Source organism: Phocoena sinus, chromosome 4 (genome assembly GCF_008692025.1).
Source record: "Phocoena sinus isolate mPhoSin1 chromosome 4, mPhoSin1.pri, whole genome shotgun sequence".
Taxonomy (NCBI): domain Eukaryota; kingdom Metazoa; phylum Chordata; class Mammalia; order Artiodactyla; family Phocoenidae; genus Phocoena; species Phocoena sinus.
In genome coordinates this window covers 15045020-15064504 of record NC_045766.1, presented here as the reverse complement: position 1 = coordinate 15064504, position 19485 = coordinate 15045020, and the positions used below count along the sequence as shown (strand labels likewise).

General features: G+C 39.3%; 1 protein-coding gene across 1 annotated transcript in view; it reads right to left on the bottom strand.

Moving 5' to 3' along the window:
- Positions 1-865: 865 nt before the first annotated feature.
- SRPRB (SRP receptor subunit beta) overlaps positions 866-19485 on the bottom strand; it is a 38655-nt gene continuing 20035 nt past the window's right edge. The window contains exons 6-7 of the mRNA XM_032630717.1: positions 17969-18023; positions 866-2850 (exon numbers count right to left, since the gene is read on the bottom strand). Of these exons, the coding sequence (XP_032486608.1) occupies positions 2637-2850; positions 17969-18023 (269 nt within the window). The 3' untranslated portion in view covers positions 866-2636. The remainder of the gene's footprint in view (positions 2851-17968; positions 18024-19485) is intronic.

The following is a 19485-nucleotide window of genomic DNA, read 5'->3' as shown; positions in this document are numbered from 1 at the left end:
ACGCCTACCCCTCCCCACTCACAGGGCACAGGGCCATTCACATCAGGTGGCGGCTGCCCCGGGAGCAGGTCTCAGCGGCCCCAACATGCAGTGGCTCAAACGCTGCTGCGTTCCCAAGGAGGTGTTTCAAGCCACAGCTGTCTCACCTGTGATACAGTCGTGCCTAGTCTGCTGGTCCCTGTGACCTGACATTCCTCTTTCCACACTGGCCATACTTGCCTCCCATCCCATGAAGAAATGGGCCTACTTTGGCTGAACGGGTTCAGTGCCACAAGAAAATAATTTGACCTCCCATTGAAAACCCTTCCAAGCTCCCAAGGACTAGTCACCATGACCTCACCCTGGCCCAGACCCACAAGAGTGGGATGACTGTGGCACAGGGTTAGGAAGCAGGATGGGACTATGCGGCCTGCCTGCTTCCTTCACCCTGTGAGCAAAACTACACAGGGCTTGTGGCCCAAAGAACTTTGAAACGAAACACACTAAAGGCACGCGTGATACTACAGGAGGCCACATCACCTGTGAGGGTGCGCCCGGGAGCCCCAGGTGCTTGGTAGAGGTCACGTTAAGCATGCAGATTCCTGAGCCCACACCCGATCTACTGCCGAACTGAATGTTCAGAAGCAGGGTCCTCAGGTGAGCTCTGTAACAAGCATCAGTTAATTCCGATGCACACTAACATCTGAGCATCACTGTTTGAGACATAACTTTCCTTTTGCAAAAGATCATCTTTAGGTCTTGAATAAAATTCAACCTTGCTCCCCTTCTTCAAGTCACTTGTTCTGTGTATTGCTTCCTCCAATAAAGTAAAACAGTTTATTAGCAGAAAAAAACATCAGAAAAGCTGAGAGAACACACATGCCTCTTAACGGAAGCATCAAGCCATTGATGTTTATTCAGGTGAGCATTACCTATGATTATGTGAACATGTCACATTCATCAGATTCCTTTTGGGCTTCCGGTTCACTGATCTTACCCACTTCCTTAAATTACTACTTGGCTAATAAGGAAAGGGCAAGAAAGAGTCCAAAAGACAGTAACAACATTAGCAGCAGTGAGACTTCCCAGTAAGAACCCTGCCACAGTCATACTCTTAACGTCTTCTCCACGCGAGCTTGGGTTTATTTCATACTCCAGCAGCAAGGTGTGTGATGCAGGGTGTACGGGCGGGGGAGGAGGGGCCCTGGGGTCCCCTCACTCGGAGCCAGAGCGACACACAGGAAGGGGAGACAGCAGGCAGAGGCCTGGGCCGTAGTGTATGTACGTGGGGGCCACACTCACTGGGACGTCATCAGCTCCATGCTTTTCTCCTTTGCCTCTCCCCATCCCTCAAGACTGGGTTAGGCGCCCCACTGCACACTCCTGGAGCACCCTGCGCCTCTCCTGTTAACTGCACTTCCCACACTGCTCTGCGATTAGTGTCTCACTTATCCACAGCCACCCTTGTCTCCTTTGAGGCTTTAGTTGGCTTATCCCTGAGTGTGTGAGCTAGGGATTGAAGAGTTTCTTCTTATGTACACTGCAATCATTAGGCCCTGGAAACTTGGAGTTGGGCCTGAATCCTAAAACGTGCTCCCATTTGTACCTACTCTACCACTCTATTTAAATGCTTTAAGCTAGACAGGCTGTTTTGTTTACCAAGAAATGTATTAATCATTTATAAAAGCCATTAAAAAAGCCATACATTTAAGAAGACAGCAAAGAACATCACTTTGAAAATGCCATTTTTTTTAAACCATCAGTGAACATGCACTTTAAAAATCTACAGAGAACTTTTTTCATTTTGTATTTGTTCCACAGCATTCAAGCTGACAGTACAAGATAGGAGCTCATCAAACAGCACATGAAGATAGCCCAGGAGCATTCATGCATCCAGAAAAACAGAACAGCTTCTAAATCTCCACACATTCCCAGTTAAGGGAAACCACTAGAACGTACATTTCTAGTGTACATTTTAGTAGCATTTGGGGATTTAGCACTTACAGTTCTATCACCTGGGGACGACTCCTAGGGTTCACAACATGTTTTTGAAACCTAAGTGCTATGAGGCTGGAGTGTGGACAAGTCACCGAGCTGATGAAGAACAGACCACTGTCAACACAGCCCTGCTGTTTTCAACCTTCCTTCACATGTCGGAGACCATATTGTAATTGCACCTACAAATCTGAAAATTCACAGAGGACTAGATGATGTACTGCCCATGAATGTCAAAGGCAATTGGAAATCACCCAGTTCCATACACAGACAGGTTTGTTTCCAAGAAAAAGAGACCAAAGCACAGAAGCAGAGGACAAGAAAACATTTTAGATGATATTATATTCTCATGATAATATCCTCTCTACGTGAGGTCGGCTTGTTAGACCTTGACCTTACATCAAGCATATGCTAAAGGGACCTTACATACACTTTGAAAAGGGAAGACACGAATCAAATAAAACTAACTAGCTTGAAAGCAAAAAGGGAGAACTGAACTTAAAAACTTCCACACTGGTTTCAACAATAATTTGTTTCCAGAACAAGGAAAAGTTCCTAACTATATTTGTACCCCTTCTTTATCAACTCCAGACCACCACATCCTTTTCCAAAACTGTCAGTCACACACATACACATTCACGTCTTGTGTTTGCATCTGGCCCTCAGGCGATTTTAGCCAGCCACTTCTCCAAGTCCTGGATGTCAGCAGAGCCAGCGTCCCCTCTTCCGCCCTTGGCACTGCACTCCAGGAACTCCACTTTGAGGGGCAACTGTGAGAATTCAAATTCTTTGCCTTTCTTTCCCAGCTGAGCAGTGGCAGTGCTAGAACTGTCCAGTATGCTGGGGGCAGCAGAACGGGTGACTCGTAAAGTATTGCTGTGAGACAAAAGGAAAATGAGTCAGGAAGCAAAAAGAGCTTAATTTTTATATAACAATTAAAGGCCTTTAGGAAGTCATATTAATTCCTAAATATTTCAGCACTCATTTAAATACTTCATCATAAAACTGTCAATTATGCTATTAGGATTGTTGAATATTTGCATTTACAGGTCACTCTCTTGGACAGACAGGATACGGATCCAACCTAACATGGCCAGATGACAGGAGGGCACTAATGAACCAAGGTCACACCAACCTTCTTCCAGTTCAGTGCCCCCTTCTACTAGGATTTCCTGCATGATGCCATTTTAAGATACAGTTTTAAATTACCCGCTATAAGTACTATAAAACCTTTCTGAAAAGTTTCTGAAAGTGAAGTGTGGGTAGATAGGGTATTTATATTTACCTTGAGTCTATCTGGATACAGAGTTTAGAAATCCACAAACTACAGACTCTCATATCCAGTTTGGGTACAATTACTATTCTCCAATCTCTTTAACCACTAACACTTTCCCAATTTAAGTCACTTAACTGCCACCTGCTGGCCCTAATAAGAATTGCAAAAGCAAGGCTCATTTGTCTACTTCTCTCCCCCTTTCTGCTGTCCAGAAGCAGAGGAATACAGGCTGACAATCTGCTTTCTTACAAAATAAAGCGTTTCTTGGTGCTGTAAGATTTCATGAAAACTAGTGAAGAATCCACAGGAAAACCAAATACCTTGCTTAGAAAGACACACATAGATGTAAAACGTATTTTAAAAACAAATAATTAGAGAACGGAGCCCGTGTTTCCACAGAGCTGGAACTCCCGGCTCGGGGTCTCTTCCCTCCGCCGTCATGGAACTGCCCCGGAGCCCGAGGGGAGGGCAGCCTCACTGAGGCTGCCGGCTCTGGAGGGGCCCCGGGGGCCGAAGCCGCGACAGTCATGGGGACAGCAGGCTGGAGCCCAGAGAAGAAGTAGTCAGTATCTACTGCTGCTGGACGTGGCCGCGTGACCCAGTTCTGGACAATGAGAGAACCATGATTATATATTCCTCATACTGAAAAATGCTTTAACTGCCCAGAAAAAATATGAGTGATAAAGGAAACTAAGAATCACATCATCTGCCATCTGCAAACTGGAAACCCAGGAAAGCGAGTGGTTGTAATTCCAGTCCCTGTCCAAAGGCCTGAGGACCAGTATAACTGATGGTGTAAAGCCCAGTCCAAGGGCAGGAGGAGACTGACGTCCCAACTCAAGCAGGCAGGTGACAAGAAAAAAGCGCTGCTTAAAGGAGCTACAGAGACCGGCGCGAGCAACGACTAACAGCGCGGACCCCAGAAACGGGCATGAGACGCTAAGGCTGCTGCTGCCGCCACCAAGAAGACTGTGTGCAAGCACAGGTCACTCTCCACACCCACCTTCCAGGGAGCCTGTGAAGCCCGCCACTGCCAGGGTCCCGGGATCCAGGGACAACTTCCCCAGGAGAACGCACGGCGAGCCTCAGGCTGGTGCAACGTCACGCTGGCCTCTGCCGCCGCAGGCTCGCCCCGCACTCCGTGCCCCTCCCCCCCCCCCCCCAGCCTGAGTGAGCCAGAGCCCCCGAAGCAGCTGCTCCTTTAACGCAGTCCTATCTGAGCAAAGAACAGACGCCCTCCGTCGACCTACACACAAAGGCGGGGCCAAATCCAAAGCTGAGCCCTGGGAGCTGTGCTAACAAAGAAGAGAAAGGGAAATCTCTCCCAGCAGCCTCAGGAGCAGCGGATTAAAGCTCCACAATCAACTTGATGTACCCTGCATCTGTGGAATACCTGAATAGACAACGAATCATCCCAAATTGAGGAGGTGGACTTTGAGAGCAAGATTTATGATTTTTTCCCCTTTTCCTCTTCTTGTGAGTGTGTATGTGTATAGTTCTGCGTCAGATTTTGTCTGAATAGCTTTGTTTTCACCATTTGTACTAGGGTTCTATCGGTCCGTTTTTTTTTTTTTTTCTTTAAAAAAATTTTTTTTCTTAATAATTATTTTTTATTTTAACAATTTTATTTTATTTTATCTTCCTTTATTTTATTTGATTTTATCCTCTTCCCTCCCTCCCTCCCTCTCTCTCTCTTTCTTTCTTTCTTCTTTTTCTCCCTTTTATTCTGAACCATGTGGATGAAAGGCTCTTGGTGCTGCAGCCAGGAGTCAGTGCTGTGCCTCTGAGGTGGGAGAGCCAACTTCAGGACACTGGTCCACAAGAGACCTCCCAACTCCACATAACATCAAACGGCGAAAATCTCCCAGAGATCTCCATCTCAAAACCAGCACCCAGCTTCACTCAACGACCAGCAAGCTACAGTGCTGGACACCCTATGCCAAACTACTAGCAAGACAGGGACAAAACCCCACCCATTAGCAGAGAGGCTGCCTAAAATCATAAGTCCACAGACACCCCAAAACACACCACCAGACGTGGACCTGCCCACCAGAAAAACAAGATCCAGCCTCATCCACCAGAACACAGGCACTACTCCCCTCCACCAGGAAGCCTACACAACCCACTGAACCAACTTTAGCCACTGGGGACAGACACCAAAAACAACGGGAACTACGAACCTGCAGCCTGCAAAAAGGAGACCCCAAAAACAGTAAGATAAGCAAAATGAGAAGACAGAAAAACACAAAGCAGATGAAGGAGCAAGATAAAAACCCACCAGACGTAACAAATGAAGAGAAAATAGTCTACCTGAAAAAGAATTCAGAATAATGATAGTAAAGATGATCCAAAATCTTGGAAATAGAATAGACAAAATGCAAGAAACAGTTAACAACGACCTAGAAAACTAAAGATGAAACAAGCAACGATGAACAACACAATAAATGAAATAAAAAATCTTCTAGATGGGATCAATAGCAGAATAACTGAGGCAGAAGAACGGATAAGTGACCTGGAAGATAAAATAGTGGAAATAACTACTGCAGAGAAGAATAAAGAAAAAACAACGAAAAGAACTGAGGACAGTCTCAGAGACATCAGGGACAACATTAAACGCACCAACATTTGAATTATAGGGGTTCCAGAAGAAGAAGAGAAAAAGAAAGGGACTGAGAAAATATTTGAAGAGATTATAGTTGAAAACTTCCCTAATATGGGAAAGGAAATAGTTAATCAAGTCCAGGAAGCACAGAGAGTCCCATACAGGATAAATACAAGGAGAAATACGCCAAGACACATATTAATCAAACTGTCAAAAATTAAATACAAAGAAAGCGTATTAAAAGCAGTAAGGGAAAAACAACAAATAACACACAAGGGAATCCCCATAAGGTTAACAGCTGATCTCTCAGCAGAAACCCTACAAGCCAGAAGGGGGTGGCAGGACATACTGAAAGTGATGAAGAAGAAAAACCTGCAACCAAAACTACCCAGCAAGGATCTCATTCAGATTTGATGGAGAAATTAAAACCTTTACAGATAAGCAAAAGCTTAGAGAGATCACCACCACCAAACCACCTTTACAACAAATGCTAAAGGAACTTCTCTAGACAAGAAACACAAGAGAAGGAAAAGACCTACAACAAACCCAAAACAATTAAGAAAATGGGAATAGGAACATACATATCAATAATTACCTTAAATGTAAATGGATTAAATGTGCCCACCAAAAGACACAGACTGACTGAACGGATACAAAAACAAGACCCATAGATATGCTGTCTACAAGAGACCCACTTCAGACCTAGAGACACATACAGACTGAAAGTAAGGGGATGGAAAAAGATATTCCATGCAAATGGAAACCAAAAGAAAGCTGAAGTAGCAATTCTCATATCAGACAAAATAGACTTTAAAATAAAGACTATTAGAAGAGACAAAGAAGGACACTACATAATGATCAAGGGATCGATCCAAGAAGAAGATATAACAATTTTAACTATCTATGCACCCAACATAGGAGCACCTCAATACATAAGGCAAATACTAACAGCCATAAAAGGGGAAATCGACAGTAACACATTCATAGTAGGGGACTATAACACCCCACTTTCACCAATGGACAGATCACCCAAAATGAAAATAAGTAAGGAAACACAAGTTTTAAATGATACATTAAACAAGATGGACTTAATTGATACTTATAGGACATTACATCCAAAAACAACAGAACACACATTTTTCTCAAGTGCTCATGGAACATTCTCCAGGATAGATCATATCTTGGGTCACAAATCAAGCCTTGGTAAATTTAAGAAAACTGAAATTGTATCAAGTATCTTCTCTGACCACAACACTATGAGACTAGATATCAATTACAGGGAAAGATCTGTAAAAAATACAAACACATGGAGGCTAAACAATACACTACTTAATAACGAAGTGATCACTGAAGAAATCAAAGAGGAAATCAAAACATACCTAGAAACAAATGATAATGGAGACAGGACAACCCAAAACCTATGGGATGCAGCAAAAGCAGTTCTAAGAGGGAAGTTTATAGCAATACAATCCTACCTTAAGAAACAGAAAACATCTCGAATAAACAACCTAACCTTGCACCTAAAGCAATTAGAGAATGAAGAACAAAAAAACCCTAAAGTTAGCAGAAGGAAAGAAATCATAAAGATCATATCAGAAATAAATGAAAAAGAAATGAAGGAAAGGATAGCAAAGATCAATAAAACTAAAAGCTGGTTCTTTGAGAAAATAAACAAAATTGATAAACCACTAGACAGACACATCAAGAAAAAAGGGAGAAGACTAAAATCAATAGAATTAGAAAAGGAGAAGTAACAACTGACACTGCAGAAATACAAAAGATCATGAGAGATTACTACAAGCAACTCTATGCCAATCAAATGGACAACCTGGAAGAAATGGACAAATTCTTAGAAATGCACAAACTGCCAAGACTGAATCAGGAAGAAATAGAAAATATGAACAGACCAATCACAAGCACTGAAATTGAAACTGTGATTTAAAATCTTCCAACAAGCTTCCCTAGTGGTGCAGTGGTTGAGAGTCCGCCTGCCGATGCAGGGGATACGGGTTCGAGCCCTGGTCCGGGAAGATCCCAGATGCTGTGGAGTGGCTGGGCGCGTGAGCCATGGCGGCTGAGCCTGCGTGTCCGGAGCCTGTGCTCCACAATGGGACAGGCCACAACAGTGAGAGGCCTGCATACCTCAAAAAAAAAAAAAAAAAAAAATCTTCCAACAAACATAAGCCCAGGACCAGATGGCTTCACAAGCGAATTCTATCAAACATTTAGAGAAGAGCTAACACCTACCCTTCTCAAACTCTTCCAAAATATAGCAGAGGGAGGAACACGCCCAAACTCATTCTACGAGGCCACCGTCACCCTGCTACCAAAACCAGACAAGGATGTCACAAAGAGAGAAAGCTACAGGCCAATATCACTGATGAACATAGATGCAAAAATCCTCAACAAAATACTAGCAAACAGAATCGAACAACACATTAAAAGGATCATACACCATGATAAAGTGGGGTTTATTCCAGGAATGCAAGGATTCTTCAATATACACAAAAAAATCAATGTGATACACCATATTAATAAATTGAAAGATAAAAACCCCATGGTTATCTCAATAGATGCAGAGAAAGCTTTTGACAAAATTGAACACCCATTTATGATAAAAACCCTCCAGAAAGTAGGCATAGAGGGAACTTTCCTCAACATAATAAAGGCCATATATGATAAACCCACAGCCAACATCGTCCTCAATGGTGAAAAACCGAAAGCATTTTCACTAAGATCAGGAACAAGACAAGGTTGCCCACTCTCACCACTCTTATTCAACATAGTTTTGGAAGTTTTAGCCACAGCAATCAGAGAAGAAAAGGAAATAAAAGGAATCCAAATCGGAAAAGAAGAAGTAAAGCTGTCACTGTTTGCAGATGACATGATACTATACATAGAGAATCCTAAAGATGCTACCAGAAAACTACTAGAGCTAATCAATGAATTTGGTAAAGTAGCAGGATACAAAATTAATGCACAGAAATCTCTGGCATTCCTATACACTAATGATGAAAAATTTGAAAGTGAAATCAAGAAAACACTCCCGTTTACCACTGCAACAAAAAGAATAAAATATCTAGGAATAAACCTACCTAAGGAGACAGAAGACCTGTATGCAGAAAATTGTAAGACACTGATGAAAGAAATTAAAGATGATAGAAATAGATGGAGAGATAGCCCATGTTCTTGGATTGGAAGAATAAACATTGTGAAAATGACTCTACTACCCAAAGCAATCTACAGATTCAATGCAATCCCTATCAACATACCACTGGCATTTTTCACAGAACTAGAACAAAAAATTTCACAATTGTATGGAAACACAAAAGATGCTGAATACCCAAAGCAATCTTGAGAACGAAAAACGGAGCTGGAGGAATAAGGCTCCCTGACTTCAGACTATACTACAAAGCTACAGTAATCAAGACAGTATGGTACTGACACAAAAACAGAAAGATCAATGGGACAGGATAGAAAGCCCAGAGATAAACCCACGCACATATGGTCACCTTATCTTTGATAAAGGAGGCAGGAATGTACAGTGGAGAAAGGACAGCCTCTTCAATAAGTGGTGCTGGGAAAACTGGACAGGTACATGTAAAAGTATGAGATTAGATCACTCCCTAACACCATATACAAAAATAAGCTCAAAATGGATTAAAGACCTAAATGTAAGGCCAGAAACTATCAAACTCTTCGAGGAAAACACAGGCAGAACACTCTATGACATAAATCACAGCAAGATCCTTTTTGACCCACCTCCTAGAGAAATGGAAATAAAAACAACAATAAACAAATGGGACCTAATTAAACCTCAAAGGTTTTGCACAGCAAAGGAAACCATAAACGAGACCAAAAGACAATCCTCAGAATGGGAGAAAATATTTGCAAATGAAGCAACTGACAGAGGATTAATCTCCAAAATTTACAAGCAGCTCAATAACAAAAAAACAAACAACCCAATCCAAAAATGGACAGAAGACCTAAACAGACATTTCTCCAAAGAAGATATACAGACTGCCAACAAACACATGAAAGAGTGCTCAACATCATTAACCATTAGAGAAATGCAAATCAAAACTACAATGAGATATTATCTCACACCAGTCAGAATGGCCATCATCAAAAAATCTAGGAAGAATAAATGCTGGAGAGGGTGTGGAGAAAAGAAAACACTCTTGCACTGATGGTGGGAATGTGAATTGGTACAGCCACTATGGAGAACAGTATGGAGGTTCCTTAGAAAACTACAAATAGAACTACCATATGACCCAGCAATCCCACTACTGGGCATATACCCTGAGAAAACCATAATTCAAAAAGAGTCATGTACCAAAATGTTCATTGCAGCTCTGTTTACAATAGCCAGGAGATGGAAACAACCTAAGTGTCCATCAACGGATGAATGGATAAAGAAGATGTGGCACATATATACAATGGAATATTACTAGGCCATAAAAAGAAACGAAATTGAGCTATTTGTAATGAGGTGGATGGACCCAGAGCCTGTCATACAGAGTGAAGTAAGTCATAGAGAGAAAGACAAATACCATATGCTAATACACATATATGTAAGTTAAGAAAAAAAGTGTCATGAAGAACCTAGGGGTAAGACAGGAATAAAGACACAGACCTACTAGAGAATGGACTTGAGGATATGCGGAGGGGGAAGGGTAAGCTGTGACAAAGTGAGAGAGTGGCATGGACATATATACACTACCAAACGTAAAATAGCTAGCTAGTGGGAAGCAGCCGCAAAGCACAGGGAGATCCCCTCGGTGCTTTGTGACCACCTAGAGGGGTGGGATAGGGAGGGTGGGAGGGAGGGAGACGCAAGAGTGAAGAGATATGGGAACATATGTATATGTATAACTGATTCATTTTGTTATAAAGCAGAAACTAACAACACCATTGTAAAGCAATTATACTCCAATAAAGTTGTAAAAAAGAAAAACAACAAAGAATTAATACAGGGAAAAGCATTTGGGGAGGAGCACATAGGGCCTTCTAAGCAAGGTGGTGCGTCCATGGGTATTCACCTTACTATTCTTTAAACTCAATATATGTGTCACATATACTCTTTTACATGTAGTATATTTTACAATTAAAAAACAAAAGGAAAAAAAGACAAACATTATATTCAGCTCTTGCCATAAGGCCATGTAAATATAGTAAATCTTGTGATTCAGAAGACTATCAAATGCTTCAAAGCTGATAAGGCCTAATTCTCCTAAACACAGGATTAAACTAAATTTAGACTCCTAATTTAACTGATATTAACCTTTATAACTTTTTTTTTTTTATGGCTGTGTGGGGTTCATTTCTGCACGTGGGCTTTCTTTAGTTGCGGTGAGTGGGGACTGCCCTTTGTTGTGGTGCACAGGCTTCTCATTGCGGTGGCTTCTTTTGTCATGGAGCATGGGCTCTAGGAGCACGGGTTCAGTAGTTGTGGTTCACGGGCTCTAGAGTGCAGGCTCAGTAGTTGTGGCACAGGGGCTTAGTTGCTCTGCAGCACATGGGATCTTCCCAGAGCAGGGCTCGAACCCGTGTTCCCTGCATTGGCAGGCGGATTCTTAACCACTGTGCCACTAGGGAAGCCCCCTTTATAACTTTTTAACATTTTATTTCACTGCCGTATAATACAGCATTTTTTTCTGTATTGTTTTTCTATGGCCCTTTAGAGTGAAAAACAAATGGACTAAGGAAAATGTGTTTTAAACATGGGAAGACTTGGACTATGCTGTTTAAAAAAATGGATGTACAAATATTATGCCTGTTTTTGTCCAAAAGATAATTCTCAACAATTTCAACAGAAAATTTAGAAAAACAAATCAGCTAATTCCAATTTTTTTAGCTTAATGACAAGCAATATGCAGTCTCAAAAGAGTGAACATCAAGAATAGGAGAAGAGGTGATGAACATGCAATTTCAGAAAGGACAGAAACCACTGAAAGTGACACCAGCAAGATGGCAGAATGGGAGTTTTCAGCTCAAGTCCTCTCACAGAAACATCAATTTGAATAACCATCCACACAGAAGAATACCTTCATGAGAGGTAAGAAATCCAGGTTAGAGATTACAGCACCTGGGTATAACACGGAAATAAGAAAAGATGCATTGAAGAGGGTAGAAAGGACAGTTCCACATTACCCACGTTACTGCTCCTGCAAGCCTGAACAATGCAGCATGGAGAGATATGATTCACACGGGGGAAGGAGAGTGAAGTGAGCACCTACTGTGTCATGGAACCTAGCTCCTGACCAGCCCCAGTAGACACAGGTACCTACCTGGCCAGCCATGACAGATTCAGTTTCCAGGCCAGTTTCCATGGAACCAGGCATTAGGCCCACCCACCCACAAACCCAGAAGCAAGGCCAACCTGCCTAGGGACTCCAGCAGCAAGCCCACCCAGAATCTCTGGCTGGACCGACTAGAGAAGTGCTTACTCTGACAAAGTTAGTCTATAATGACTAGGAGAAGTCATTACTTTTTCAAATGTGCAGACACCAAAATAAGGACACAAGGAGCATGAAAAATCAGGGAAACATGACACCACCAAAGGAAGAAGATAAATCACCAATAACTGACCCTAAAGAAATGGAGATCTACAAAGTGCCTGGCAAAGAATTCAAAATAATCATCTGAAAGTCCCATAAGGTACAAAATAACACAGAAAACTCAACAAAATGAGGCAAAGAATAAGTGAACAAAATCAGAAAGTCAACAAAGATATAGAAACCATGAAAAACAAAAATTCTGGAGCTGAAGAACACAATGACTGGATGTGAAAAATTCAATAGCAGACTCAATCAGAATAAAGAATTGGAGAGCTTGAACACAGTAAACTTGAAATTACTCTGCGAGGAAAACAAAAAGAAAAAGCGAAAAAGAGTGAAGAAAGTCTTATGGGACATCATAAAAGGAAGCAATATATGCATTATGGGAGTCTCAGAAAGAGCAGATAAAGACAAAGAATCAGAAAGCTTATTTAAAAAAATAATGATAGAAAACTCCCAAATCTGGGGAGGGAAATGAACATCCAGATCCACTAAGCCCCTAAAACCCCAAATGGATTAAACAAAAAGAAAGCTTTAATGAGACACATTATAATCAAACTGACAAAAGTCAAAGACAGAATGTTGAAAGCATTAAGAGAAAGGCCATCTGTCACAAAGAAGGGAAAATCCATAAGACTAAAAGTGGATCTCATAGCAGAAACCTTGCAGGCCAGTGGAGAGTGGAATGGTATATTCAAAATGCTGAAAGAAAAAAACCCTGCCATCCAAGAATACTATACCCAGCAAAACTGTCCTTCAGATATGAAGGACAGACAAAAGCTTTCCCAAACACACAAAAGTTGCAGTTCATCACTACTAGTCCTGCCTTATAAGAAATGTTAAAGGGAGTTCTTCAAGGTGAAATAAAACTAATCAAGAACATGAAAACATATGAAAGTATAAAACTCACTGTAACAGTAAGAATATACTAAAATTTAGAATACTCTAGTATTGTAATGGTGACATATAAATCATTTTTAACTCTAGCATAAAAGCTAAAGACAAAAGTAATAAAAATAACTATGACTACAATAATTTATTAATGGATACACAATATAAAAAGATGTAAGTTGTGACATCAGTAACATAAAATGTGGGGGAAGGAGAAGTTAATGTATACAAATTTTTGTATACAAAGTTGTTATCAGCTTAAATTAGACTGTCAGTATTATAAGATGTTTTATATAAGCCATGACAGTCACAAAGAAAACACCTGTAGTAGACACACAAAATAAAGAGAAAAAAGTCAAAGCATAACAATACAAAAGAAATCATCAAATTACAAAGGAAGAGAGGAGACAAAGGAACTATGAAACAGTCAGAAAACCATCAACAAAACAGAGTAAGTTCTTACCTATCAATAATTACTTTAAATGTAAATGGTTTAAATTACCAATCAAAACAGAGTGGATGAATGGATAAAAAAACAAGCTTGAAGTACATGCTATCTCCAAGAGATGCACTCTCGATTTAAGGTTCAAAGTAAAGGGACAGAAAAACATATTCTATACAAATGATAAACAAAAGAGAGTAGGGCTGAATACATAAATATCAACAGAACAGACTAAGTCAAAAATTGTCACAAGAGACAAAGAAGGTTATCATATAATAATAAAGGGGCCAATTCATCAAGAGGATAAAATAATTGTGTACATATACATGTAACATCAGAGAACCTAAATAAATAAATGGGATACATCACATTAACAGGATGAAGGATAAAAATCTTATGATCATCTCAACAGATTCAGAAAAAGCATATGACAAAATTCAACACCCTTTCATGATAAGAACGCAACAAAATAGTTACAGAAGGTATGTACCTCAAAATAACAAGTGTCATATATGACAAGCCCACAGATAACATCATACTCAATAGTGAAAGCTAAAAGCTTTTCCTCTAACATCAGAAACAAGATATAAGGATGCCTACTCTTGCCACTTCTATTCAACATAGTACTGGAAGTCCTAGACAGAGCAATTAGGCAAAAAAGAAACAAAAGGCATCAAAATCAGAAAGGAAGAAGTAAAATTATCTCTGATTTCAGATCACTTGATCTTAAATATAGAAAACCATAAAAGACCCCCCAAAAATGAGAACTAACAGACTCAGTAAAATTGCAGGATACAAAATCTACACACAAAAACAAGTTGTTTCTATGCACTACTAATGAACTATCAGGAAAAGAAATTAACAAAACAATTCCATTTATAATAGCATCAAAAACAATAAAATACTTAGGCATAAATTTAACAAAGTAGGTGAAAGATCTGTACACTGAAAACTATAAAACAGTGATGAAGGAAACTGAAGACACAAATAAATGGAAAAATGCCCCTTGTTCATATATTGGAATAATTTACATTGTTAAAACGTCCATCTATAGGGGACTTCCCCGGTGGTCCAGTGGTTAAGAATCTGCCTTCCAATGCAGGGGATGTGGGTTCTATTTCTGGTCAGGGAACTAAGATCCCACATGCCGCGGGGCAACTAAGCCCGCACACCACAACTACTGAGCCCACGTGCCGCAAACTACAGAGCCCACTCTCCCCAAACTACTCTCTGGAGCCTGCGCGCCACAACTAGAGAGAAGCCCACAGGCTGCAACAAAAGATCCCACATGCCGCAACGAAGATCCCACGTGCCGCAACTGAGACCTGATGCAAACAAAAAAATCTCCATCTATAAATTTAATGGAATCTCAATCAATATTCCAATGGAATTTTTCACAGAAATAGAAGAAACAATGGTAGAATTCATATGGAACCATAAAAGAACTATAATACTCAAAATAATCTTGAGTAAGAACAATAAATCTGGAGGCATCACATTTCCAGATTTCAAATTATATTGTAAACCTATAGTAATCAAAACAATATGGTACTATAAAAAGACATATAGATCAATGGAATAGAATAGAGAGCCCAGCACAAACCCATGCATATATAGTCAACTAATCTTCAACAAGGATGACAGGAGTATACTATAGGAAAAGGATAGTCTCTTCAATAAATGGTGCTGGGAAAACTGGATATCTACATGCAAAAGAATGAAACTGTGTATGTTATACCATACACAAAATCAACTCAAAATGGATTAAAGACTTAAATATAAGACCTGAAACCATAAAAATCCAAGAAGAAAATGTTCACTGACATTGGTGTTGTGGAAATTAGTTTTAAGATATGAGACCAAAAGCAAATAACAAAGCAAACATAAACAAGTGTGATTATATCAAACTAAAAAGCTTGTGCACAGCAAAGGAAAGAATCAACAAAATGAAAAGATAACCTATGGAATGGGGGAAAATATTTGCAAACCATATATCTGATAAGGGTTAATATCCAAAATATGGGATTTAGCAATATGTTTTTGGATCTGTCCCAAAACATACAACCCAGTAACAAAAAAAACAAATAATCCAATTTAAAAAATGGACAAAGGACCTGAACAGACATAGAGGACATACGAATAGTCAACAAGTACATGAAAAGATGCTAAACATCACTATTCATCAGGGAAATGCAAATCAAAACCACAATGAGATGTCACTTCACACCTGACAGAATTACTAACATTAGAAAAAAAAAGGTAAGTGTTGGTAAAGATATGGAGAAAAGGGAACCTTGGTACATTGTTGGTGGGTATGTAAATTGGTACAGCTATTACAGAAAACAGCACTGAGATTCCTCAAAAAATTACAAACAAAACTACTACCATATGAATCAGCAATTCCACTTCTGGGTAGTTATCCAAAGGAACTGAAATCAGGATCTCGGAGAGGTATATGCCTTCCATGTTCATTGCACCATTATTAACAATAGCCAATATATGGAAGCAACCTAAATGTCCATCGAAGGATGAACAGATAAAGAAAATGTGGAACATATATACAATGGAAAATTATTTAGCCCTGCAGAAGAAATTCCTGCCATTTGCGACAACATGGATGGACCTAGAAAACACTATGCTAAGTGAAATAACATAGAGTAAGACAACTACCATTATGATTAATTACACTTATATGTGGAATCTAAAACAAACACATGGAAGCAAAGAGTAGAATGGTGGTCACCAAGGTGGGGGGCAGGGGGAAATGGAGAGATGATGGTCAAAGGGTATAAAGTTTCAGTTATGCAAATAAGTAAGTGCTAGAGATCTAATATATAGCATAGTATTCACTGTACACTTAAAATTTGCTAATAGGGTAGATCTTATGTTAAGTGTTCTCATGAAATACATACACACACAAATAATGAAGTACGTAGGAAGAAACTCTAGGAAGTAATGGATATTTTTATGGCCTCGATGGTGATGATGGTTTCACAGTTGTATGCTTATCCCCAAATTGAGTTGTATACATTAAATATTCACAGCTTTTTACATATCAATTATACCTCAATAAAGGGGTTAAAATGTTCTTTTGATATTCAATTTGAAGGCATGATGTCTTTGATAAATCTAATTGAATGGCTAACTTTTCTTCTATTATATATTAAAAAGTTTAAAGCACATGGGATTGAATATATCATTCTCAATTGAAAAAAAAAAAAAGCCACAGAAAATGACAGACCAGGGCTGGTAAAATTTTTCTGTAAAGAGCCATAAATTAGATATTTTGGGCTTGTGGGTGATATTTAGTCTCTGCCACATATTTTTCTACTTTTCTTCTTTTCTTACCTGTCCTATAAAAATGCAAAACCACTCTTTGTTGGCAGACCCTCAGCAGGAGTTTGTCAACCCCTGAAGCAAACCATATTCTACTAGACTCTAAGCTCCTGAGTACAGGAACAACATCACACTTCTTATAGTCACATCCTAGAGCAGGTCATGGCATATGTTAGACAAATTATAGGTGCTTATTAAATGAGCAAAGGAGAATGTAAATGATAATTGGAAAAAATTTACTAAAAGTTGAGTTTGTACAATTTTTCCTTATCAGATTTTTTAATTAAAAATATCCTTACATAACAGCATAAGAAAACATAACTTGCTCTATTATAATGTGGATTGTATCTCCTATGTAAGCAACCTGTTAGCTAACTCTTACAAATCAGCAGAACACAGAGACATAGATTCCTTAAAATTCAAAAGCTTATAGCTCAATTCACAAATTTTTAAACACTAAAATCAAGCTAAATGATATCGCCACATAGGTTGAAAACAAGAAACACACTACAAAATAGTATCATAGATTTTTATATTCTTCTGAAGTGTTCCTTTCTTGTCCTGTCAACAAAAATTTCCATAGCTTTCAAATTTAGTTTTTAAATCCTTTCATATCTACTATAATATACTAGGTCTAGAAACAGCGGGAAAACAAATTGAGCTGTAGTCGCAATAAACCTGAGATTTTCTTTCCACGAAAATTTTAAATATCTATAAACATCCCATTAATACTTTTTACAGTTCCATTAATTCTGTTGTCAATTATTTAACAAGTATATTTCACACCAATCTTCAGGCTAATTGTGATAACCATACAAAACCAAAGACCTTAAGCAATATATACAGTTAAGAGATACAGTTAACCAATAGGACTTATTCTTACTTACATTTCTTTTTCAAGCTGCTGCTGAATTAACTTTGCTGATTTTGCCATTGTAATGTCTGTAAAGAAATAAAGACACTGCTGTTGTTTAAAGCAGAAGGGGTCTTTTCCCAAGACTTCTTGCACATATGGAAAATTCCTATTTAAACCAGTAAGTTTCTTTGCCCCACCATTTAAAAAAATTTTTATGTTACATTGGATTATAGTTGACTTACAATGTTGTGTTAGTTTCAGGTGTATAGCAAAGTGATCCAGTTATACATATACATATATCTTACTCTTTTTCAAATTCTTTTCCCATTTAGGTTATTACAGAATATTGAGCAGAGTTCCCTGTGCTATACAGTAGGTCCTTGTTGGTTATCTATTTTAAATATAGTAATAAGTATATGTCAATCCCAAACTCTCAATTTATCCCTCCCACCAACCCCACCAGTTTTTTAAAGAGCTTTTTTTTTTAAATTTATTTTTATTCTTATTTTATTTATTTTTGGCTGTGCTGGGTTTTTGTTGCTGCACACGGGCTTTCCCTACCTGCGGCGAGTGGGGGCTACTCTTTGTTGCAGGGTGTGGGCTTCTAATTGCGGTGGCTTCTCTTGTTGCAGAGCACGGGCTCTAGGCTGCGGGCTTCAGTAGTTGTGGCACAGAGGCTCAGTAGTTGTGGCTCGCAAGCTCTAGAGCACAGGCTCAGTAGTTGTGGCACATGGGCTTTGTTGCTCCGTGGCATGTGGGATCTTCCTGAACCAGGAATCAAACCTGTGTCCCCTGCATTGGCAGGCAGATTCTTATCCACTGCGCCACCAGGGAAGCCCACTTAAAGAGCTTTTTATCACTAGTAGTTCCATTATCAAAGTAAGCTTTATATTTGCACAAATATTTATATTACAATTATGCTTACAATTAAGCTGGTGACCCTAAAATTGAGAAGCTCTTTCACAGAAGTTTTCTACATCTTACAGACATTTGAAATCAACACATATATTGTATACATAAGTCCAGCCAATGTAACAAGAAGAGAAGCTACCAGCTTTGTGATTTTAACAAGACCCTTCACTCCAGTAGAAATACCCTGCCTGTCATATAAAACTAAACCAAGAACATTTCCAGCTGATGCTAAGATGGTATGTTACGGCATCAAGTGCACTTTAGTAATAAAAAAGCACTGGTTTGGCACCAGCAGAAGCCAAATAAATATAGAAGAAATAAAGAGGTCAGGTAATGACCCTAAGACTGATTCACGATAAGTCATTGTTAGGGTTACTACTAGCTCACCTTTGAGAAATGCATTGAGCTTTTAATAGAATGAGAATATTAGGTCTGAAAGAGGACTAAAGATCAACTAGTCTATCTTATTTTTAGTTTTTTAGAAAAGAGAGATTATTTCATTATTGAGGTAACATTGGTTTATAACACGTTTCATGTGTACAACATTATGATTCAATTTGTGTATACACTACACCATGCTTACTATCAAAAATTTAGTTTCCATCCATCACCACACAGTAGTAGGTGCAAATATCT